The 23877-nt window shown below is 50.3% G+C and overlaps 1 protein-coding gene across 3 annotated transcripts in view; it reads right to left on the reverse strand.

The window, feature by feature from the left end:
- Nucleotides 1–798: 798 nt before the first annotated feature.
- KSR2 (kinase suppressor of ras 2) overlaps nucleotides 799–23877 on the reverse strand; it is a 411509-nt gene continuing 388430 nt past the window's right edge. For 2 of the 3 annotated variants that reach the window (XM_027576790.2, XM_027576788.2), the window contains exons 15-20: nucleotides 22035–22131; nucleotides 20894–21027; nucleotides 15529–15660; nucleotides 10664–10793; nucleotides 9510–9643; nucleotides 799–4530 (exon numbers count right to left, since the gene is read on the reverse strand). In XM_027576790.2, the coding sequence (XP_027432591.2) occupies nucleotides 4524–4530; nucleotides 9510–9643; nucleotides 10664–10793; nucleotides 15529–15660; nucleotides 20894–21027; nucleotides 22035–22131 (634 nt within the window). In that variant the 3' untranslated portion in view covers nucleotides 799–4523. Of the gene's footprint in view, nucleotides 4531–9505; nucleotides 9644–10663; nucleotides 10794–15528; nucleotides 15661–20893; nucleotides 21028–22034; nucleotides 22132–23877 lie in introns of those variants that run through there. The other variant, XM_027576789.2, reaches the window with a different exon arrangement.

Consider the following 23877-nt stretch of genomic DNA (forward strand, 5'->3'; position numbering starts at 1 on the left):
AAGCCCTAACCGCCAAGGTGATTGTATCTGGAGAGAGGGCCTTTAAAGAGGTAATTAAGATGCAATCAGGTCATAAGGATGGGCTCCCATCCAGTCGGACTAGTGTCCCGTAAGAGAGACAGACACCGGGGTTGTGTGTGCCCAGAGGAAAGGCCACGTGAGCACACAGCAAGAGGCAAGCTGACTGAAAGCCGAGGGGGAAGGTCCTAGGAGAAACCATTGCTGCTGACACCTCGATCTTGGATTGCCAGCCCCCAGAACTGTGAGACATCACTTTCTGCTTTGGAAGTCCCCCACCTACGGTATTTTGTTACACGCCAGCCTGAGCTTAATAGGGTCTTAAATATAACCGGTCCTCCCACCCTCCAAAGCCTGAATTCCCTCTTTATCACGCACACCAGGCAGTCTCCACATCTGCCCAGCCCTCTCCAAGCACAGGGAGCTTCCCACTACCCCAGGCGGCCCATCTCGCATCTTGGGGCAAGCTGTTAGAAAGTTCTTTCCTCCCTGGAACAAGTTCTCTGCCCCTCTAACTCCCAGCCTGGCTCACGTTCCTCCCTTGGGAGCCATATGCAAGTTGGCTTCTTCTTGAGTGAGACAGTCCCCTCGATCAGAGGTTGGCAAGTGTCTTCTGTAAAGGGCAAGGTTAGAAGTATTTTTTGCGGGGCGCCTAGGTGGCTCAGTCGGTTGAGCGACTGCCTTCGGCTCAGGTCATGATCCCAGGGTCCTGGGATCGAGCCCTACATCGGGCCCCCTGCTCGGCGGGTGGCCTGCTTCCCCCTCTCCCGCTCCCACGGCTTGTGTTCCTGCTCTCGCTGTGTGTGTGTCTCCCTCTCTGTCAATTAAATAAATTTAAAAAATCTTAAAAAAAATAAAAATAAAAAAAAGAAGTATTTTCTGCTTTATGGGCCACACTGTCTCTGTCACCAGGACACAAACCCCGTAGTTCGTATGGAAATGAATGGCGGCGGCCGCGGGCCAATATGATTTCGTTTATTGACACTTGAATTCTATGGAGTTTTCACGTATTATGAAATATTCTTCTGGTTTTTCCTCAATTAGAGAACGTAAAAACTGTCAGCGGCGGGGGGGGGGGGGGGGGAGGTTGGATATGGCCCTGGGCCATACTTTGCCAACCCCAGTTCTAGATTTTGCAAGACGGAGATTGGGCCTGGGCTAAACGTATACCATTTCCTTAGATGATCAGCCACTGGCAGTGGCGGGGGACAAAACCTGTGGGAGGAGATGAAGTCTGGTTTTGTGGGCGTGGGGTGGGAAAGGGGCAGGACCAGGTATCCTGGACACAAAAGTCGAGTTGTCAGAGATCAATCCAGGGCTCCTATGGACCAAGAAGCCAGAAAGACAGGGGCTCTGCCGCAAGATGGGGTTTCCCCCTTTGACCAGCAAAAGGAAAACCGGGATGAAACAGAATTAAGTAAAGACTTTGAGTCTCCAGCTTCACGCATGGGGATATCCCCACATATGGCCAAGGGGGTGCCCCCTGGAAAGGGGGCCCCATTGCAGGAAATGCACGTGGCCTGGGAAGTTGGGTGGCATTCAAGGGTGCAAATCCACATGCCCTTCAAAGAAGGCAAGGTCAAGGCTTCCCCGGGGCATCTTCACCCTGGGGACTGGTGCACTTGGGAAGCCTGTGTAGGTAAGGGTTTGCTCAGAGCAGGGCCCAGGGATAACCAACTCGCTGTCGGGCACAGGGCACCTGCACACAGCGGTGACGGGGACAAGCGCGCACGCACGCACACACACGCGCACACACACACACACACCCACACACACAGTCTTTGTTGTGTGGATTCTATAGAATGAGTCATAGGCGAAGCTGGCAATGACTATGTAAACATACACACACCTCCCACCTTTTTTTCTTTTCTTCCTTGCAAAAGATTAATGAATGTGACCTCCTCCCAATATTTGACTCATGAATAAGATTGAGGTCAGCAGGGAAAGCAGAGATTTGGTTCTTCCTTGAATTGCAATGTCTGCAAATGAAAAGTGCCCTCTAAACAATTCAGGGTGGCGTCACCAGGAGGAGGGTGGCAGGGAGGGGCTTCAGAAGCCTGGCTGCTGGAGACTGAGGAAGGTTTGGGCAAAGTAAGGACGTGTGAAGAGGGAGAAAAGTCAAGAGCAGGTGACATGGGGCCAAGGACAGACCCAAGGAACCCTGTTTTGCAAAGCAGAGAAACTCCTAGGGAGACAGGAAGGCTGGGGTATCCCCCTGGATCCCTCAGACCTTGTCCTTAATCTTAAGCTGGTTCTCGTGAACAGATGGAAAAATCAGCCTTTGGAGCACCCCCTACCCCGGGTCTTGCCAAAGGCTCTGGGGGACCATGTGAGTGAATTCTGGAAATGAGAGCGGCAGGAGGGAGCAGTCCTGGTGAGCGTTTCAGCTGCAGGGTAGCTGTGTCCGGCCTGCTCCTTCCCGGCCTCATTTTCTTTCCCACACTCAGGTCCATGACAAAGACTGGGGTCCATGGACCCCAGAAGTCCTGATTGGATTAAAGAGGAGCCAGGATTGGATCTCAGGCCTTTGGGGAGCTGGTGGGCAGAGCCGAGGCAGGCCCAAGCCCATGTTCGGGGTTGGTCCACCAGCTGGCTTGCTGGGATTTGTGCAGGTATGTATAAAACGGCCCCAAGACACACAAGTGTTGAGCCAGGAGCCACAGTAATAGAAGTCCTCAGAAGAGGTACATCCGCTTAGGACTAGCCCACTAGCCCACAGGGGGGCCTTTAGTCTCTGGTCCTGTGCAGGTGGGAGCCCATTCAGGAAGGCCCTCTAGGAGGCTCAGGGGTACCCCCTGGCCAGAGGCTCCAGAAGCATGACTATCTCATTATTTTTCCCAGTTTGGAAAGCAGGCTTGGCTCCCAGAGCATGAATCAGCCTGGAGATCACCCAAGGTGGGGAAGACCCCCCACACAGGATGTTGAGTCTGAGCTCAGGTAGGATTTTTGAAGTCTTAGGTCCCCTCTCTGGGAGGGTGACGTCAGGATAAGGTAGTGACCAGAAGAAAATCAAGCCTGGGCAGTGCCCAGGGAGGACAGAGAGGCTGTGGGCTGACCCTGGGCATCCTACCTGCTGCCCAGCTGCCCTGCAACCGCCCTGCTGGGAGACAGGTTTCCTTTTGGTGCCAGGTCAGATGGGCTTTGGGAACAGAAGACATCCCCTCATAAGGGGTGGAACATAAGAACATAAGACAAGAGGCTCACTGCATTACTTTGACTGCCCGACCTGCTTCCTGGATCCTTCCTGCACACTTGATCCCAAGGTGGCTGGGAAAAGCCACCAGCCCAGGAGGGAGAGAGAGGGAGGGATGGAAGGCATGAGCACTGAGCAAGCACAAGACAGACCTCTCATGGGGAAACCACTCTGAGACTCAGCACCAGGCTGGAGCTGAGAACGCAAAACCTTTACAGCCTTCCTCCTCACCTCCCCCAGGGGACTTACTAAGGGTAAAAAAGAGCGGGGGGATCCTTTGCAAAACAAGGTGCCGTGCATATGTCATATAATCCAACACACGTCTATCAGGGACCCGCGCCTGTCACTGTGGTGGACAAACTTAGCTGGTGTCAATGCCAGAGCAGGAGGAGAGAGAAGGAGTGTTCTAGAACTTCCTCCCCAGACCCCCAGCTCTCAGGGCCCAGACTTCAGGGGGGTGTCAAGGATGAAGGTGAGCTGCAAGGAGCCCCCAGAAGTCCACTTGGCCGGGAAGCCACTGTGCTTTTCAAATGGCAGGGGAGCATGGGAGCAGTAAGGCGTAAAGGGACGGCGCCCTCACAGAACAGGAGAAGGTGGCAGACATGGGGAACCATGCCCCAGAGAGACCCAGAACTCAAGGACATGCAAGACTGTTTTGTGCACTTCGGAGCCACGTGCAAAGGAGCCACAGATCGTGACAGGCTTGGGTGGGAGCTTCTGAGAACAGATGTTTACAAAGGAACAGCTGAGCTCCCCGGCCCAGGTCCTGGCCCTGTGGCCTCAGCTCCCTACCCCACCCCATCTTTCTAGAGAGTGCAGCTGGGACCCACCACCCAGGGACCAAGTCAGCCGAGGGGTGCTCCAGGGCTGGGGCAGCGGGGGGCTCTTGCTTGTCACGGGGGATCGAGAGCAAACAGCATTGCGCACTGAGCCACACACGTACACACAGACCGGTCCTGTGAGCCTGCCCACGTGGGCCTCCTGCTCTCGCCTCCTTGGTCCAGGGGCTCCACCTTCAGCCTCCAGTTCTCTTCTTGACACAGCCCCGGGGCCGCACGGATCAATCCCGCGTCTCCCTGGCTGGCCCCGGTAAGTCCTAGCGCAGGGGTCCCGAACCTTCCCCCGGGCAAAAGGGCACGGGTCTGGGGAGTGGGGAAGCTGCCGAGCTCAGTCGTGCAGTGCTCCCAGGCCGGCCGGGGTCGGTACCCTCTGACGGTGAGCCTCTGGCCTCCTGAGCTGGCAGAGGGCAGAGCAGGGAAGGAGAGGTGGCTCGGGGGCTGAGGCAGCTGAGCGCTGTCCCTCTGTCCAATGGTCACAGCCTGGAGTGGGGAGAAAAGAGAAGGGCAAGAGGTCACTGGATACAGCAATGCCATCTTTGGTGAATGAGCACCCTCTCGGTGGGCCAGGAGGCTTGGGATGAGCTGTTCCTGTCCACAAGAAGAGGTGGAAGGGACGCCCATTTATACTGAGGTCCTACTACGTACCGATCTCATTTAAACCTGAGAATAGTCGGCAAGATAGGCAGCTTATACCCCTTTTACAGATGAGAAAATGGAGGCTCAGAGAGGTTAAGTGTTCTGCCCAACGCTGCACAGCCAGGAAGCAGCAGGGTCAGGATTGGAACCTAGAACTCTTCCCACTTGAGCAGGTAGCCTCTGGACTAGGGATGGTCCTCAGCACGTGGGCAGGGCTGCCGCCGCGTGCTGTTGCTGAGCATGCTCTAAGGGCTGGGAATACATGAAGAAGAGGTGAGACCAGGACCCACACCATACACTCCTGTTATAAGCAGAGGCTTTGCTGACCACTGTTGAGCCAGGATCTGGGCAATCATGGCAGATGTTGGTGCCCGCTCTCCCAGCATGGTTCTAGAAAGAACCCTGAAGGTACACGGGTAATCTTTGTGTAGAAAGCCGCAGAGTAGAGGGATCAAGATCATGGATTTAGGATCCAGACCAACCTGGGTTCCAAGGCCTACTCTCCTTACTAGCTGTGTGACCTCTTGGGAGGTACTTAGCCTCTCTGCGCTTTGGTTTTCTTCTAAGTAAAAAAGTAATAGTGCCTGCCTCCTAGGGGGAGCTCCAAGGAGTCAGCAAGACAATGCAGCCAGAATGCTTGACACAGTACCCATTACACGTTTGATAGGTGGTACCCAGATGATGGAGATCATGCTGATGGTTGTGGAGATGATCTAGACCAATGGCGTGCAATGGACATACAGCGCTATTTAAAAGAATCGGAAGCAGGGACTCCAACGGATACTTGTATGCCACTGTTACTGCAGCATTATTCATAACGGCCAGAGTGTAAACAAACAAGGATCCACCAACAGATGGAAGGACAAGCCAAACATGGCATGTACATACAATGGAATAGTACTCAGCCGTGGAAGGGAGTAACATTCTAATCCGTGCCATACTGTGGATGAACCTGAAGACATGCTACGTGAAGACCCCAGACAGAAAAGAACAAATACTGTAGGATTTCACGTGTATAAAATACCTAGAAGAGGCAAGTTCACAGGGACAGGAGGTAGGTGAGGGGTTCCTGGGGGCTGGAGGGAGGAGGGACCGGGAGTTAAAGTTCAATGGGTACCATTTGTGTTTGGAGAGGACAAAAGGCTTTGGAAATGGTAGTGGTTGCACAACACTGTGAATGTGATCAATGCCACTAAGATGACAAATTGTATGTTATATATATTCTGCCACAATTTTTTTTTTAAAGTAGGCTCCATGCCCAGTGTGGAGCTCCAACACGGGGCTTGAATTCATGACCCTGATCTCAAGACCTGAGCAAGAGCCAGACGCTCAACTGACTGAGCCCCCCAGGTGGCTCTCTACCACAATTTTTAAAAAATAATGTAATATACCCAAACTCTCAGAGTTGTATATTTTAAGAAGGAGAATTATATGATATGTGAACTGTATCTCAACAAAGCTGTTTTTTTAAAAAAAAAGAAATGCCACCCGTCATGGAAGTCGTAAATTTTCTAGTCATATTTTAGAAGGTTAAAAAAAAAAAGGCGAACTTAATAGTATAGTCTATTTAACCCAATATATCCCAAACACTAGAATTTCAACGTATCACCAGTCCTATCTGTGTAATGGGACAAATTACTTTATGTCCCCCCCCCTTTTTTTATCCTAAGTCTTCAAAATTTCGTGTGGATTTTACACTCACAGGACATCTCATCTCGCCATATTTTGAGAGTTCGAGAGTCACACGTGGGGAGTGGCTACTCTTGGGCAGCATAGGTGTGGATCCTCGCTACTCAGAGGGTGGTTGGTGGACCAGCAACACCAGCATCATCTTGGGGCCAAATCTTGCCCCCTGTCCCAGACCTAAAGCATGGGAATCTGCAATTCCCTGGATGTTTGGGATGCATATGAAACTTCAAGACTCACTGCTCTGGAATGCAGGCTTGTCCCAATCTTGGTCTGTTTCACCATGTGCTAAGGCATACGGGGATTCTGGAAACCCCAGCTCCTCAAGTGTGATCCATTGGAGGGGGGAAACACAAGACCCCAGAGGTAAGTTTGGAGTTAGCCGTTCACGTCCTTGTGACACGCTGGCTGCAGCAGAGACCTCCTGGTTGGTCCCCTCCATGGATTACCAAGGCCTAGATAGGACCTACTTTAGCCAATCCCCTGATGACACGCAGGCTTCCGGAAGGACTCCATTACTGACCACACCACTGGAGTGACCATCTCAAAGGCAGATGAGTGTGGCCGAGGGAACCACAGGGGCTGATGTCGTGGGGAGAGAAAATGTCAGATTAGGGAGTTGGAACCTGACCTGTGTTCCCAGCTTTGCCAACAGCCCAGGCAGATGTGGCTGAGTTTCTGAATGTCTCTGGGCCATAGTTCCTCCAGACGGAAGAGGAGGTTGGATCAACCTGGAAGGCCCAATGAAGGCATCCTATGCATTGATTCTGAGTAACTGGTGGTGGCTAGCAAGAGAGCTGAATGATGGTGGATGTGCTGTGATAGATTCGCCATGTCTGCCACAGGTGTAGGAATAAGGCACAAACACCACACACATTTGCATCCATCCGATAGGTAATCCCTCTCTGGATATGAAAAGACACTATGAATCGAAGCCTGAAGGGAACAGAAGTCATTTTTGTTTCTCGGGGTCAAAGCAGAAAAATCCTGGGGATTACCTGTCGGATGGATGCAAATGTGTATGGTGTTTGTGCCTTATTCCTACGCCTGTGGCAGACATGGCGAATCTCTGGCCAAGAAAATGGCCACTCCAGGCAATAAACAGAGGGCCACAAGTGACAAAGTGGGCAGGGACAGAAGTGGGAGCTGCCCTCAGATCTTTGGAACCCCAAGCCCAATACCAGCTATTCCACAAAGGAGAAGCCCTCCACATCCCCCATGACCTTCACTCAGTGGATGACCCTGGGGGAGGGCAGGTGTGGGACCACGTGGCCTCTCGGGGGCCTTCCGGTTCTGCAAAAGTTTTTGCGATACTCTCTCATCCTCTGAATAAACCCCAACTCCTACCATGCCAACCTGGCCTCTGGCCACCCCTGAGACCTCACCTTCTATTCCTCTCCCTTCCACCCCCCATGGCCTGGTCGTACCCACTTCCCATCTGTTCTGCCACCTCTGTATGCTCGCTCCCACCCGGAGGGCTCGGATTTCCCACGTGGGGGCCTGGCTTCCTCCCAGGGGCTTTGTCTTAACATGACCTCCTCCAAGGGGCATTCCCGGACCCCTCCCTTCTACCCAAAGCCCCCAGTCATCACTATCGCAAACTTGTTTCATTGTCTTTTCAACACAACTTCACCTGAAATGATGATCCTTTTAAAACACATTTACCTGCCTATTGTACCTGCTCTAGAAGGTAAGCCCTATGAGGTCAAGATGCTGACTGACTTTATTCACCCTTGTATTTGCACTCCTAGAACAGAGTCCGGCACAGAGAAGGTACTCAAGACACACAGACGGAGTAAAGAAGTGAATGAGTAGAAAATTTCACTGACCCTAAAATCCCATCCTGCCAGACCACAGGGTCTCTACGTCCCTGTTTCTCAGCCCAACTGCACAGAAAAAAATAGAAAAGAAGGCCCCTGCTCTCCCTCCAACCGGGGAGATTTAAGCCCCTCTGTTCAGTTAACTCCTGCTCTCTCCTCCCTGACGCCCAGGAAAGCAGATGCCACTGGGTGATGGCCCAAATGACACTTGGGGTTTGTAACACCGGGCACTCCTGGGACCCCACCCAGAGCTCTGACCCTCACTGGCCAACTTGCCTGCACTCGGTTAGCTGGAGAGAGTCCTCGCTTGTTAAAGCCTCCCTCCGTCTGTTTTCACATTCAAGCCATTCCCAGTCCTGGAAGGCCAGCAGAAGGCAGCTGGTGCTCTGCTCAAGTACACGGAACGCCTGCTACAGGGGGAACACCGTCCCAGTTGCCCCGGAGCCCGACCTAACGGTATCCTCCCCACATTCCCGTTGGAGCCTATCTCCCTCATTCTTTGGAGGCTGACACTGCTGCTCAGAGAGGCCAAGTAACCTGCCCAAGGCCACGCAGCTACGAACTGATGGAGTGGAGGTTCCAATCCCTGTTTGTCTGCACAGGAGGTCTGTGTTCTTTTCAATTGTCTAAGGAAAGGCTGAGCCCCTGGGGGAAGGAGAGATCCTATTCTCCAGGCTCAGCAAGCTCAAATGGTGGGGGCAGGGATAGCCGAAGGCCTCCTGGGTCTGGTGTGCTCTGGTGTGCCATGTAATTCTGTGTGTGTGTGTGTGTACCCAAGTCTGCCTCTGTGTGTGGGCTTGGGCACAGGGCTGTGTTTTCCTGGAATGGAAGCAGGAGGGGCACAGAGCCTCCAATGAGGAAGCCAGAGAGACACTTATGGCCAGGAGGAGCCGAGAACCTTCCCTGCCCTCGTCTTCATGTGACAGAGAAAGCTGTGAGATGCCATGGTGGGGAGAGGTTGCTGGCCCTGGGGGGTAGATTTCCTGAAAGCCAGGCCTCCTGGAGTAGCAGACATAGGGGCTTGGTGGGTTCAGGGCAGCACCTTGCATCTGATGATCAGACTCACTGGGGCATCAACCTTTATCAGGAAGAGATAGACAAGGAGGTGGCCATGGTAGCAACAGGGACCAGGCCCTGGATGGCGGACTCTATAGACTCCCCTGAACAGGAACCCGGCAGGGAAGGCTGGTGGCCGGGGGAGGGAGGTGGGTGCACGGAAAGGACATGGCTGGCAGAGGCGCCAGGGAGGGGAGCAAAAAGGTGGCAAAGGCCAGAGGACAAAGGCTGTGGAGAGAGATACTAAAGAAGAACACCTACTCTGCAGACTTCCAGAAATGTCCGGGGTGAGACAGGCGGCGGTTCCGCTTTGGCAGTTTCTCCAGCATGTCCATGAGCTTAGTGAAGGTAGGTCTTTCTTCTTGTTCAAAAGCCCAGCAAAAGAGAAGAATGTCCTAAAAGAAGCCAACATGTGGTGATTTAATGTAAATGGTGATGTCTTGATACCCTTTGGCATCTCATTGGGTCTGTCCATTTGTCTACCCATTTGCCCCACTTGTATATTCCCCCATCATCCATCCATCCATCCATCCATCCATCCATCCATCCATCCATCCATCCCAATTCATGCATTCATCTGTATCTATCTATCTGTCTATCTATCCATCCATCCATCAATTATCATCTGTCTTTCCTTCCATCCATCTATCCATCCTTCCACTCATCCAACTCATGAGCCCATCTAGCAAACTAGGTAGGTCCTGTTCTAGAAGGTCTAGGATACACTGGGATCAGTAATGCTCCCCAAGGAGTTTCTTGGCCATTTATTTTCTCAAAGGGAGGGAGAAAAGTGAAGCCTGAGGTCTCTATCCATATCCCCAAACCTTAAATGCTCTTCAAAGAGTGGGAAGTTACTTTTAATAATCACCTCACCTGAGAAAGGAAACCTAGATACAGGTAACCCTTAAAAACATATCAGATAATTACTCCTTCCCTGACTTATCTGTCTTCTGATCAAAAGACAGCATTCTTCCTGCTGTGTTTTAGGGGGTGATTATTAATTTATACTCAGGCTTCTCTGTATATATCTTGTTCTGAGCTGGATCATGACTTAAAAATCTTTATGTAGAAGCAAATAAAATTAGAATCATAGTATGGATAATATTTTAATGAATATCTTTTATAAGTAACAGAAAAAGAGGGATTCACTGGTTCTGCTTGATACAGCAACCCATTGCTAGGAAAAGTCTGGCCAAGTGCTGCTACTGCGCCCTTGAGGCGGGAACCTGAATTGCAGGCATAGTTCAGAAACTTCACCTCTTAAGCTCCAAATCACGATCTGACAAGGCTGTGGACAGGCTTTTGTGCCACCCTGTGGGGAAGCATTTGTAACCTTAACACACATGAAAAAGGCGGCCCTGAACTGTGTCACCTCTCTCCTTGTCCCCCAGAGCTGGCAGTGTCCCAGGACTTACCGAGATTTCTTTTCCCATGCCGATCTGGCTGAGGTTGGGTTTCATGCCTGTGCCCATTTGCCAGATTATTGCCTCTGCTGGTTGGGTCTTGAAAGGCCACTCCCTGGCGTGGAGTTCATACCAAATTGTGCTGTTGGCAGATGTTGTTAAAGGGGTTGTTGATGTGATATGTCACTCACGACCCTGTCTCCCCTCACCGACACACACCCACCCAGCCAGGCTGCTGGCTAACCCCTCTGCTTTCTAGTTTCTTCCTCACAGGGCTGGCGTTTTGCTAGCTGGGATGCACCTAAAGCTTCCCTGATGCCTTAGAAGCTAGCGTTTTGCTAGCTGGGATGCACCTAAAGCTTCCTTGATTGTCCTTTCCTGGTGCCTGAATTAAAATGAGTCAAAACCTAGAACCCAAAAGTGTAATAGAATGTGGCTAGGATTTCTGACCCTAGACTTGTAATTCTAGGAAACCACTGTAAGGAAATACTTTAGAGATACAAAAATCACTTACAAGGATATTCTCTACAGCATTATATATAATATCCAAAAAAGGAGAAATGACACAACTGTTCAATGAAAGGAACAGGTTGCATGTATTATGGCAAATCCATAAAACAAAATGGAATATGATATTATTATTGAAACATCTCAATGAAATTTTGCTGACATGAAAAAATGTTTAATATCTAATTTTAAGTGAAAAAACCAGGACAAAAGACTGTATATAAGGTAATACCTACTCTTAAAAAATTATATATGTATCGGCAGGAGAATAAAGAGAAACAGCAAAATGTTAACAATGGCTAACTCTGGGTGATAGCATAGGATTTTTTAAAAAATAATTTTGTTTTCTAAATATAAGGCATCCCATGGAGTAGTGAGGAAAAGATGCTGGGGGGTATGAGTGGCAGGGAGGGCCTTGGCAGATGCCATGGGGTGCTCACAGGATGCTGGGGAATTGCTGAGCTGTACCATGGGAATAGGTCTCAGCTCACTGGGAACAAAATTCCCCAACTCAGGAAATGATCTTTCCTCTAAGCTAAGATAATTTATGCAAATTTGCTTTAAAAAACATGAAGCGCTCTGTTATCTTTACTGATCAGAGGACTCTGTCAAACCAGCTATTTCTAGGGTCCCACTTCTCAGCCTATTCTCTCCCCTACCCTCATCCCTCTGGGGCTCGGAGGGGTGATGCTCAGGTGTTGGGGTGTTGAGTTAGATGATTGGGAAGTTGTCACGGTAAGGCGCTAGATGATGACTATTGCCATCGTAATAATCGGCTAACAGTGAGTTTTTACTCCGCGCTAGACCCTATTCTAAGCCCTTTGCATTTATTATGATTACGGGGGCGGTGTAAGAAGCATGCCTTCTTATTTTGATGATTTCACATCTGGGGGCCTCCCTGACCTTGGAGGGGCTGCCCTTCTCCCCAGGGCCAGCTTATTCCTAGAGAGAGTAAATGACTCTCTTGCGAGTGTGCCTTTCATATGCAGACTAACCAATCCAAAGCCCCACCCCCACCTCCATTAGGCTTCCACTGGGACCAATATTCCCCACCCTACCCAGGATACCCCCACACCCCAGAGCCCACTAAATTAGTCAAACTAGGCAATCTTAGCCTTTTCACCCCGCCTCACCGGGCTCCTCCCTCAGTAAACCACATTAAAGGCTCTTGCCCGCATTTTCCTCCTGCCCGCTCTGCCTCCTGACCCTGGTGCTTTCCCCGTGTGGCCTGATGTGCCCCCTCCTTTGGAAAACCATGAACAACAAACCATCTTTCCAATGACAGTTGCTTCCTGCTTTATTGCTATCATCATATTCGAATAAAAGTAAGACCTACATTTTCAAACAGGAGGCACGATCGTCATCCCCATTTTTCAGAAGAGAAAACTGAGGCTCGGGAAGCTTCTGTATCTTACCCAGGGTCACACAGCAGATAAGAGGTGCAGGCGGAAGCTGAATCCGGTTGATCTGACTACAGAATTGCACCACTGGCCATTAAGCTACAAGAAACTTACACTCAATCCTATTCCAGAGTCCTTCATAATTGTAAGTGAAGGATTTGGGGCAGGGGGGCAACCAGGCAGCTGATGGTTGGGGCCTGCGTTAGGAGGCGCAGACAGATTGCAGGCAAGGGCTCGTGGGAGAGGGGCAAGGGAGCCTAGCAGGAGCTTGAGTGCAGGTGTTTCCTCGCTCGATCCTCAGGGCGCCTCGCTGGGTTTATTACCTTTTATTTACAGTTGAGGGAAATAGGGCTTTCGTGGTGAAATGACTCTGAGGTCCCCGCGGCTAAACCCTCCAACTCTGGAGTTAGGATGTCCCAAGTGTGACTCCCAGATCCACCCCTGATTACCATAAGGCAAGCCGCTGAGCTGCCCAAGCCTATTCCCTACTGTCATCTGGGTGCCTGTGAAAATTCCAGGAGACAGCACCCACAAAAACCTTAACACGGTGCTCAATTTGCTTTTAAAAGTCCAGTTTTGTTCAAAATCATGCCTGAGCATGATGTTCCCAAGCAACAAGATGCACCTAATTGGCAGGAAACCAAGAGCGCCAGGTCCCTTGGAATTCAGCAGTGTTAGGAATAAAAGCCTCATTAAAACTTCCTTTCAAACCCAACTTCCAAGAGAAACTCACACTAAGAAAAAAATAAATTGCTAAAGATTAAAACTCCAGTGGAAAACCAATTACTTACTTTGGTACATTTGTTAATTACATTCTTTTTTCTTTTGTTAAATTTATACTAAAATATACCAACTTAATTATTGCAGTTTGGTTTCAGGTAACAGTATCTAACTAGATAAAGTTTTGGGCATACACTAATCAGGGCAAATGACAACGTCTAAAAGGGTCCAAGTGATAGACGTCGAGAATCCTGATGGGCCAGCAAATGTCCCCCCATACCCCCCTTCTTGAGATTTACAGAGAAGACATAGTAGGGGTACTTTCCCACGGAAGACAGTCTCTCTAACAACTCTTGGTGGCGCTAAGTCTAATTGCACACATCTGCAGGGTTGCAACTTTCCCAAACAGCTTCCCCAGTGTTGTCTCTGTTTGTAACCACCAATCTTTGCAACAGCTCCAGTGGACACGGTAAGGTGAGGGTTAGCATGGCTATTTGAGGGATGGGAGCCTAGAAGCCTTCCCAGACGCACCCTCTTGGAGCCCTCGTCCTGCACCCTGGGGCTGCATCCCTGCATCTTCTATCCTTCTCTATACTTGCAAAGCCATCCCGTTCTGTCTCATGAGGGCACTTTCTCTTTGCCGAGACGCCCTAAACTCTTCTTTCCCAAATTCTAGCTATGTAGATACAATTGCCTTCTGGTTGGTTCCATTGGCCATCTCCAAGGTAGCCCAGACTCACTGTGTCCAAATGTGCTCTCTTTGCCGTCTCAGCATAGCCCAGGCGGACCCTCCGGTGTCTCTACCTTGGTGAATGACACTAGTCTCCACCCAGTTGCTTAAGGTAGGTATCTGGGCACCACCTGCGTGCAACCTGTCATCAAACCCCATCTCATCCACCCCCTAAAATGCTTATGTCCACTTCTAGGGTCCAAACCCACTAGCACCCACTGATTTGGTGGAGAATGCCACCATCTCCCCCGGGATTGGTCACCCAACCTCCCAAGCTCATCCTTTCCATTCTCAGCACAGCAGAGTGATTGTTCTAAAACTCAAAGTATGATTACATCACTCCCCTGCTTAATAACCATCAAGGGCTCCCCAGTGCTGTGAAGATGAAGTAGAAACTCCTTAATTCAGCCTCTTAGTCCCGGTAGGAGTCACTTCGATTCCCTCTCTGGTCTCTCCTATCACCACCCCCAGCTCCTTTTTTCCTGATTCTCCATTTCTCCGTTCCCTCCCCCTCCCACTCCCCACGTGTTCCTCCACTGTGGGCAATTTGTTTTCTGTTATCCTAGGCCTCTTCACATGTTCCTTCTATCTAGACACCTCACCCTACCCTCATCTCGCCCACTTATATTCAACCTCTAACTTAGGCTCAGGAGTCACCTCCTCCGGGAAGCCCTCTCCGATCTCCCAGGCTGGATTTAGGTTCTCCTTTATTCGCCCAGTCTTATGTCTACCCTCAGCATAGCATTTATCACACTCCGCAAAAATGGACTGTTTCCCTGTTGGTCTTCTACTAGAAAAGATAGAGTAGGGGCCTTTGGTGACTTAAAAATGGGTCTACAAATTTTTTGATATTCCTCCCTGCAAAACGTAGAGCTTCATTCACCGCCCCTCGATTGAGTGACTTGTTTCTAACACACAGAATGTGGCAGAAGTGAGGATACATAATTTCTGAGACCAGCTCATAAAGGCAAGGCGGCTTCTAGCCACCGTGTTGTGAGGTCACTCAAGCAGCCTATGGAAATGCCCACATGACCAGGAGCTGAGGCCTCCTGCCAACTGCCATGTGAGGGGGCCCCCTTGGAAGTGGAGCCGCAGCCCATCAAGCCTCCAGATGAGAGCACAGCCCCGGCCCACATCTTGACCACAACCTCACAAGAGATCCTGAACCAGCTCAGAACCATTCAGCTAAGCCACCCCCACCCAAGTTCCTGACTACAGAAACTTGAGATCATAAATGTTGCTTTAAGCCCTCAAGTTTTGGATAATTTGTTAACGGTATGAATGAATGGGCCAAGTAACTCGCCACAGTCACATAACCAGTTAGAAACCCAGCATGAAGTTTTGCTAGGGTCACTCTTTCTACTACAGCCCACTTGGGTACCCCCAATCTCACCCAGAAACCTGACCACCTAGGACCCAGCAGATAGGTGCCCCGTCTCTTCCAAAAGGAGAGAAGGAAGGCTTGGGCAATGTCCCTCTGCCTGGGCTGGGGCTCTCCATAGCTAGCGTGGGCCACCTACCCGAGCGCAAAGACGTCTGAGTGCTTAGAGAAGGGGAGTTTGTCCTCTTCTGTGTCGGGAGACAGCTGACGGATGATCTCTGGTGCCAGGTGGCAGAGCCAGCCGTTCTGGATGCGTAGCTTGTCCTCCCGCCTGGAGAAGCAAAACACAGAGGGAGCCCCACCTCACAGCCCAGGGAGGACTAGTCCCCCAGCACTGACCCAAGTCTCTGGACCACCTCCACTGGCTTTCTTGCATCTCCCTGCCTGGGCACCCCCTGCCCTTGTACTTGAGGCCGAGCCCCAGTGAAAGGGACAGGGAAGACTGGTCTGGGAGGGAGACACTCAACACCCAAACCATCATCGGGTCCCTCTGCCTCTGAGGCACCCCCTCCTGCATATTCATTCAACCAATACAGCTGAGTCTTGGTATTCATGGCAGTTCTGTTGTATAAAGTCTCTGCAAAGAGTGAATTAGCAAATACCGAATCATTGCTCCTAGAGGAAATAGGTATTCATGCACACACCTCACATGGATTATAACCTAAAACCTAAAAACAACTCATCCTGGTACATTCTGTTTTCATCATTTTACGGAAGAGAAAACAAAGCTCAGGAGTGTTGAGTGATGTGTCTGAGGCGGCCCCACAACCACGTGCCGGAGTTGCAAAACTCTGTCCCACTGGCCCCGGGGCCCAGGGCTTCCTGCACTGCATGGTCCCCTCCCATCTCTGTCCCCCGGTCATCTCTGTATGACAGCTCAAACAAGAATGCAGAGTATCCCCTTGTCTGACCTCAGCTGGGAACATATGCATCAGGTGATTCAAATTTTCACCACCCTGTACATGCCCGTGAATGACTGCGAAGGTGCCATATTGATTTGGGGGTGCAAATAGATTTAAGTGAGTAGGCAAATTCGCAAATATGGAGTCCATGAATAATGAGGATTCACTGTATTTTTGGAGAACGTGCTGTACCTAAGCTCTCTGTTTTCGGCACCAGGAACACAGCAGTGAAGGAGATGAGCAAGGTCTCTGCCCTCCTGGAGCCTATGCTTTGGTAGGGGAAGGTGATGACAAACGATTTAAATAAATAGGAAAAATACAGATAGTGACAAGCATTATACGAAAAAATTTAAACAGGGAAATGTGTCAAAGATAAGAGGGAACTCACTTTAGATAAAATTTTATCTGTATTTATCTTCACATGGTAAGACTTTCATAAGTACAGAGCTTTCCATTTGGGACTGAAATCTGAACAGACCTCCTACAAGGTTTCCACTGATTCAAGACTCCCAGGAAAGGGCCAGTTACTATAGGGAGAGGAGGCAGTGATGGGGGATGTGGATGGATATCTCCAACCATCAGGAGTGAGATCGTGATGGTCCAGAGCCTCCAGAATGTGGAGACCAGGGGCTGGCTGGATTCTACAGTTCTCCTAGGGTGGCTTCTGGGCTATGTCAGGTGTGATGCGCTGCTCCTTGAACTGCACTCATTCATACCCCGTGACAATGATTCTTGCCCTATCTGAACACTTCTAGAGTGGCACCATCCCACAGAACTTTCCACGGTGATGGAAATGTTCTCCATCTTTGCTATCCAATATGGCAGCCACGAGCCATCATGGCCATTGGGCACTTGAAATCCAGCTAGCGCAGCTGAAGAATTGAACTTTAAATTTTATTTAATTTTAATCAAAGTTAAAATTACATAGCCTTATGTTGCTGGGGGCCGTTGGAGGGTGCTGCTCTTGACTACTCTTTACTGTAGTAAACCTCATTTGTAAATGAGGTTTTTCATTTACTTCTTACCATGACCATACATGGGAACTAAGACTTTTTTAGTACACATTAAAATTAAGATGAAAAATGCTTATTCATGTCATCCCTAAAGTTATCTTGTGGACCAGATGTCGGGGGGAGGACAGAACCCTGAAAGGAGAGGTCCCAGGAGTTTTGGGACCGGATAATTCTTTGTGGTGGGGGCCTGTTCTGTGTAGTGTAGGACGTTTAGCAGCATCCCTGGTCTCTCCCCACTGGATACCAGTCTGACGCTCTCCCCTGTTGTGACAACTAAAAAGGTCGCCAGACATCACAAATATCCCTGGGGAGGGGGCAGGAGAGTCCCAACTGTTCTCATTTATACAGAAAATAAGGAAATGGCCCCAGTTTCAGTCTTTCGGCATCAGTAACATAGGACTTGCTACACGGCAGACCCAAATCCATGGGCAAGCCCTTGAGTTGGCAGGGCCCAATGAGTTCTTGCTTCCAGAACTGGGGATGCCTGCAGGAACGTAAAGACCTATCTGCTGCTTGCTAGCCATGTGACCTTGAGCAGACCTGAGTCTCCACTTTCCCATCTGCACAATGGGCACATTAATCTCACACAATGCTGGTGCAGGGCTGTGTCAGCTGCCAGGGCCATAGGATTATTAGAATTATTACCTATGGATATGTTTACATCTTGAGGACTCAGAGATGGAGTGAGACTACAGCTCAAAGTAAGAACACCGTATAAGAAGGAAGGGCCATGGCCTGAGCCACCCAACACTCTCTGGGCACAACCAGGCCAGGGGTTGAGGGCAGATGGGGTGCTGCTGCCAAAAGAGAAAGCACCCCAGTTCTGATTGCTTTCTGACCGCCCCTGCTGCCTATTCTGGACTTGCTGGCTGAGTGCAGGTTTGCAACTGCAGGCTGGGCCAGGAGGGGTGCTGGCCACTCCCTAGCCATCAGCCCAGTGTGGGAGGGGGCACACGCCTGGGAGGGGGCTGGATGCCAGGCCTGACCCAGACACTTGGGGATGTCCCATTCCCATGGCGATGGGCCCACTAGTGACAAACTCAAATCATCTTCATTAAGGTTATTATTATGATTAATAACAGCCTGCGGGTGGCTGGCACCATAGTGCTGGCATGGAAATGACACCTTTTCTCGAGGATGGCAGAACAGCTGTATGCTGGCAAAGCTGGGGATGGGCTCGGGGAAGCCCCAGGGTCTGTCTGGATGTTCAGGACATGCTCACTTCACTGGGTAACCCCCACCCCTGCCCAGGCCCGGCAGATCTCCCCCTGTTGGGAACCCAGCACTGTGAATACCCCAGGCTCTAAAAGGGGGGGGGGGTTGGGAGGGGGCGGGACGTCAAGTAGCCCCTGCTGAGTGCCTACTGTGCATCAGGTTATCAATCGCACTTCATCCCAACAAACCCACCATAGGGTGGGTAAGATCCCTGCTCTGTGCATGAGGACACAGAGCTTCAAAACACTTAAGTGACCTGCCCAAAGCTTCGGATGTAACAAGTGACCCCAGAGATTCCCATCCACAATTTTACAGCAATTCCTGGAGAAATGGCACCCTTAGGGAGCAAACTGAAACCCTACCGGAAAACTAAGCCCGACATACAACTGCAACAGGGAACATTCAATCACCACAGGAGACCCCCCGATCGGGCCTCGTGGGCAGCCAAGAAATGTGGATTTCTTCTGGGAGAGGTCGCTGAGGGCTCCCTGGCCTCTCCTGACACTGCCCGGGGTTTGTGTTGATGACCAGGCTGGGCAGGGGTGGGGTTGCGGAGTGATGGCTGGACAAAGAGGCCAGCAGCCACCTTGCCCTTGACTTGAACTTGCTTCCCCTGTTGACACTGGGCCTCTGTGAATGAGGTGAAGGAAAGGACGCTCACGTCATTCCATTTCCTTTCTTCCTCTTTACCCTGGGGCTTTCGAAAACCGAGAACCAAAAGGGGGAAAATCAGAGGTCCTGTCCCCTTTCGATCCACCCGCGGGACAATCCACTGGCAAGGACATGCCTCTGGGTGGGAGGCATCGGATTTTTTTTAAGAGCCTCGAAGCAGGTTCACGGAAAGCATCTGCTAGGCGTCTTTTTGTCTGGACGCAGATACTTGAGTTCATAGTGATGTTACCCACTGCTTCCTCCACCCTGTAGCCTGGGGTGATGGATGAATGGATATGTGGACGTGTGTGCGCATGCAAATCCTCCCAGCAAACGGACTTGTAAGTGCTCTTGGGGAGACAGGGAGGAAGGAACATGGTGCAGCGCTCCTGGCTTGTTGGGGTCTGACGCGAGGGACTCTCCACCTACTTAGCCACTGATCTCTTTGTTCATTTACCTGCTTCTTTTCTCATCTTAGGTGCTGTAGATAGTTTTGGAGACTGCACTGAATCTTTTTGGGTGGAGTAGAACTGAAAAGAAACTTCCGCTTCTGTTACGCTTTCTGTTTCTAGATCACACAGAAAGTGGCTAGATCAAGTGTTGCTGATTTTTGGACGCTCTTAGAGTCAACGCATTATATAGCATGCACAAAATTCACCTTGGGGGGCCCTGGGGTGGACCTCAAAGAGATCAGTACCTCAAAGCAGCTGAAACAAGTAAAAGGAGAGTGTGGGGCTGCCATCCGGAGGAGGCACGCACAGGTTACAAAAGGCGTGATTAGAGAAAACCACAGGGTTTTTAAGTGTGTGTGTGTGTGTGTGTGTGTGTGTGTGTGTGTGTGTGTGTGTGTGTGTACACGAGCACGCGTGCATGCATGCGTGAGCCTGTGTGTGCTTGCGCGTCCACACTCCAAATTAAAAGTCACAGCGGGCCGACCTCCTGAATCATGGGCTGTTTATTTGGAATCAAGTTGTTTCTCACCATCACCTCAAGGCAGCTTGCCCTTGGGTGAGTGGCTCCTGAGAGTTAATTACTTAAGGATGGTTGATGATTCTCCTGGGTGACACTGGGGGAGGTATATGCAAATTTATAGTAATTACAACAACTCAGCAGCAGCTACTCTGTGTAGTGTTCCCTGTGCTCCCGGCACTGTGTTGGACACTTGATTGTGTTATTTCAGCCACACAAGGATCCTGCGAGGTAGGCATGATCACATCGTCATTTTTCTTGCAGACATGGAAACTGAAGTTCAGGGAAGTTCCAGGAGTATAACTAAGGTCATAGTGATTAAGTGGCAGAGCCGGGGTGGGGGGCGCACAGGTGGGTCTGACTTTAAATCCCTTAGTACTCTTGCTGCACTAAACTGGATCAATTCATAAGAAAACTTTGAGCAAGGACTCTGGGGTGATTTCAACTGCCAGGTGGGTACTCAGGGCAAAGGGAGGATCTTCCAGTTAAATTCGAGGGCAAGGGCTTTCAGGATTGGGGATGCTCTGTGCCCAATAAAGCCCGTGCTCCTAAAAGCACCACTTGCAAGACAGGGCTCCTGGGGAATCACGGCTTGACCTGGTATCAGTGCCCCAGGATCAGCAACAGCCTAGCCGCCCAGCTAAGCGATCTCAGGCCCAACCCCCAGTCTCCGTCACTGATGCCATTTGGGTGACTTCTCACCCCTGACTGTCATCGGCCAAGAACTCCACTGGGCCCTTCCACCACCACTCACCTGCCGGCCTGCAGCACCCCGGAAATGCTGAAGAGCCCGAAGTCTGTGATCACCACTTTGCCGTTGTCATAGAAGACATTCTTTGACTTGAGGTCCTTGTGAAGGATCCCCTTTGCATGGAGGTAGCCCATGCCCTGCAGGAGGCAAGGAAATGGGAATTTTCAAGGAATACCTGAGCGGTCTCTGCTGCTACTTGGCTTGGGTCCACCCTCCTTGCCTTTCCAACAAGAGCACCCCAAATAGCCGCAGTTCTGGGGACCCCAACGCAGAGGCTCGGAGGTGGGGTGAGAGAAGTCATGGCAAGCAGAAACAGGCAGGGTCCCCAAGACACACATCCGCCACCACCCTCAGACCCTCACCAAACTGTTCCCACCTAGCTCTTCTGCTTCTTGAAGAAGAGACAAAGAAAGATGTCCCCAGTGGGGGGAAAAATTGACAAAAATGGAGAGGAGGTCCCCGGAGAAAGGAATTCCAACCACCACCTCCCTGCACTTCCTCTTTAAAAAATAACTCCTCTGCAGGAGATTTGTTTTATATCCACTTAACCCGTATCAGTGCAGAATGCACTGCATTCCTCAAGGGACAGATCATGAGCCAATGATCAAGACCACGGAGGAGAGAGTCTAGTGGAAGTCTCGCTCAAGGGTGAGTCTCTAGATTTTTGGTTTTTCGCCTTTATGAGCAGTCACATTTTATCTCTTCTAACAGCTCAGTCCTGACACTTCCAATGTCAACTAAAAGCCCCAGTCAACTGACTAATGAGGCACCTGCCAGAAAACACAGGATGTTCCAGTTTGTTTCAATCCCAAACAACTTGCAACAATTGGATGTTTCCCCAGCAGCTGTGGAAAGAGATGGCCTGCACTCATGGGAATTCAAGCATCGGAGGGGTAAGGGATTCTAGCCACACAAACTTATCCGGGTCCCCACAACAGGCCCAATTATCACAATGCTGGGGCACCAGATGGCAGCCAAACATCGGGAGACCAACCCTCATGGCAGTATCCGGGCAAAGCCCTTCCTCACCTACTGCCTGCTATTTTTCAGATCAAGTCTAATTTTTTTTTTTTTTTTAAATCCAGACTTCTTGGTCTGAAGCCAGACCATGCATCTCAGGAGGGAGCCCCAGACCCTGTGGTACCTTCACAATTTCTTGAGCAATCTGCCTCGTTTTGTTGACATCCAAGACGATTTTGGCGTCCCTCACCACAGAATAGAGCGTCCGTCCCTTACACAGGCTGGAAAGCAAAAGGACAAAATAAATGATCAGCAGTTGTTCAGATGAGAGTGACCCACAATGGTTGTTAGATGTGACAAGTAAGACTGCAGGTGCCATTAGTTTGCTTATCAGATAATGAGCCTGTTAACTGGACCTCAGATCTGGTTCTGGGATGCAGACGGGGACGGGGGCCCGTTCTATCACCGACACCACCACCCTGGCATCGCAGGATACCTGCAGAATCTAACCCAGTCCAGAGGCAGGCTTGCCACGTTCCATCTGTCCCAGATTGCACAGAAGGAAAGCTGCGCATAAACTGACAACTTCTGGGGTCCTCAGACACCACTCAGACAGCACTCTGCCAACCACTTGTCCCAGCTGCTCCCGCTCACCCGAAGCAGCTGAGGGACAGTGATAACAACAGCAAAGTGGTGGCTCACGTCCACCAAGTACCATTGGCCAAAGATGCATTCAAGCCTTCAGACCGTGGCGTGTCAACACTGATACCCCTCCCCCCAAACCAGATGCCTGTCGAGATAGAGGGCTTTTCAAACTATTTTCAGCCTCATTGAGTTCATTTCGAGGACCAGTGGTGTAAGATGAATGACAAGATGACAAAGGACGGTAATGCAGTGATGGTCACACCTCCCCGTTTAGTTGCCTACATGCCCATCCACCTGTCCTTCCCGCAGAGCGCTCAGTTCCTGGTACGCACACAGCAGGCCCTCAGTACATGGTCACGGAATGAATGAGTGAATGAATGAATTCTAGATTCCCCACTGCATTCCCAGCCCCTACACCACGTCTGGCTCACGGTATCCGGTGTTGGCTAAAAGAGGAAAGGATGGTATTAGAAAAGTTCATGTTCCATCTCATGTCAAAATAATGGCTTGAATTTTTCTTTTAATCTAGGACTTCATTGCTAAAAGACTCTTAGTCCTTCTTTGAGTATTTTCGAGCCCTTGTTACATGCTAGACATAGCTGAGATCGTGTGGTTGGAGCTGGAACTGTGGCAAAGGGACCTCATTTTGGATCCCAGCTGTGTTCCTTACTGTGTGTCTTTGGGTCGGTTACTTAACCCCTCTGGGCTTCAGTTTCCACAGCTATCAAAGAGAATGCGTACCTTGTACAGTCAGTACGAGGACTGAATGAGAGAAGGAGCCCAGGGCGGTGCCTCGCACGTGGTGGAAAGTGTAGCACAGGGGTTAGAACAGGGGCCTAGTCAAACTCTATGGGTTAGAATCCGGGCTTGTCAGTTAATGGCTGTGTGACCCCAGGAAGGTGAGTTAACCTCTCTGAGCCTCATTTTCATTTTCTGTAAAATGGGGTCAATAGTTCCTGCCTTACAAGACTGTTAAGGAGAACCATATGAAATCAGGTGTGTAAAGGGATGGGCATCTCTCCATGCCTGACACATATTAAGTGCTCATGAAATGCTGGCTATTAGGAGAGGTAGTAAATGATCAATAAGATGGCAAAATGCACACACACCCTTGGCAAATATGTATTATATATTTATACACACATCACATCTGTTTGTCCATCTATTATATTCCTCTCTACCTAGCTATGTATCCATACATCCACCCATATATCCGTCCAAAATGTTACCCATGATCTTTGACTAAGATTCATTTCTTCACTTCCTTAAGGTGAGATTCTCGGGGAAGCTGACTCCCAGAGAGTCTGACTCACCTGTTCAAGGTTGCCCAGTGAGCTGGCAGGAGGCAGCCTCGGTGACTCAAGGCTATCCCCTGTTGTTGC

This window comes from Zalophus californianus, chromosome 14 (genome assembly GCF_009762305.2).
Source record: "Zalophus californianus isolate mZalCal1 chromosome 14, mZalCal1.pri.v2, whole genome shotgun sequence".
Lineage (NCBI taxonomy): Eukaryota > Metazoa > Chordata > Mammalia > Carnivora > Otariidae > Zalophus > Zalophus californianus.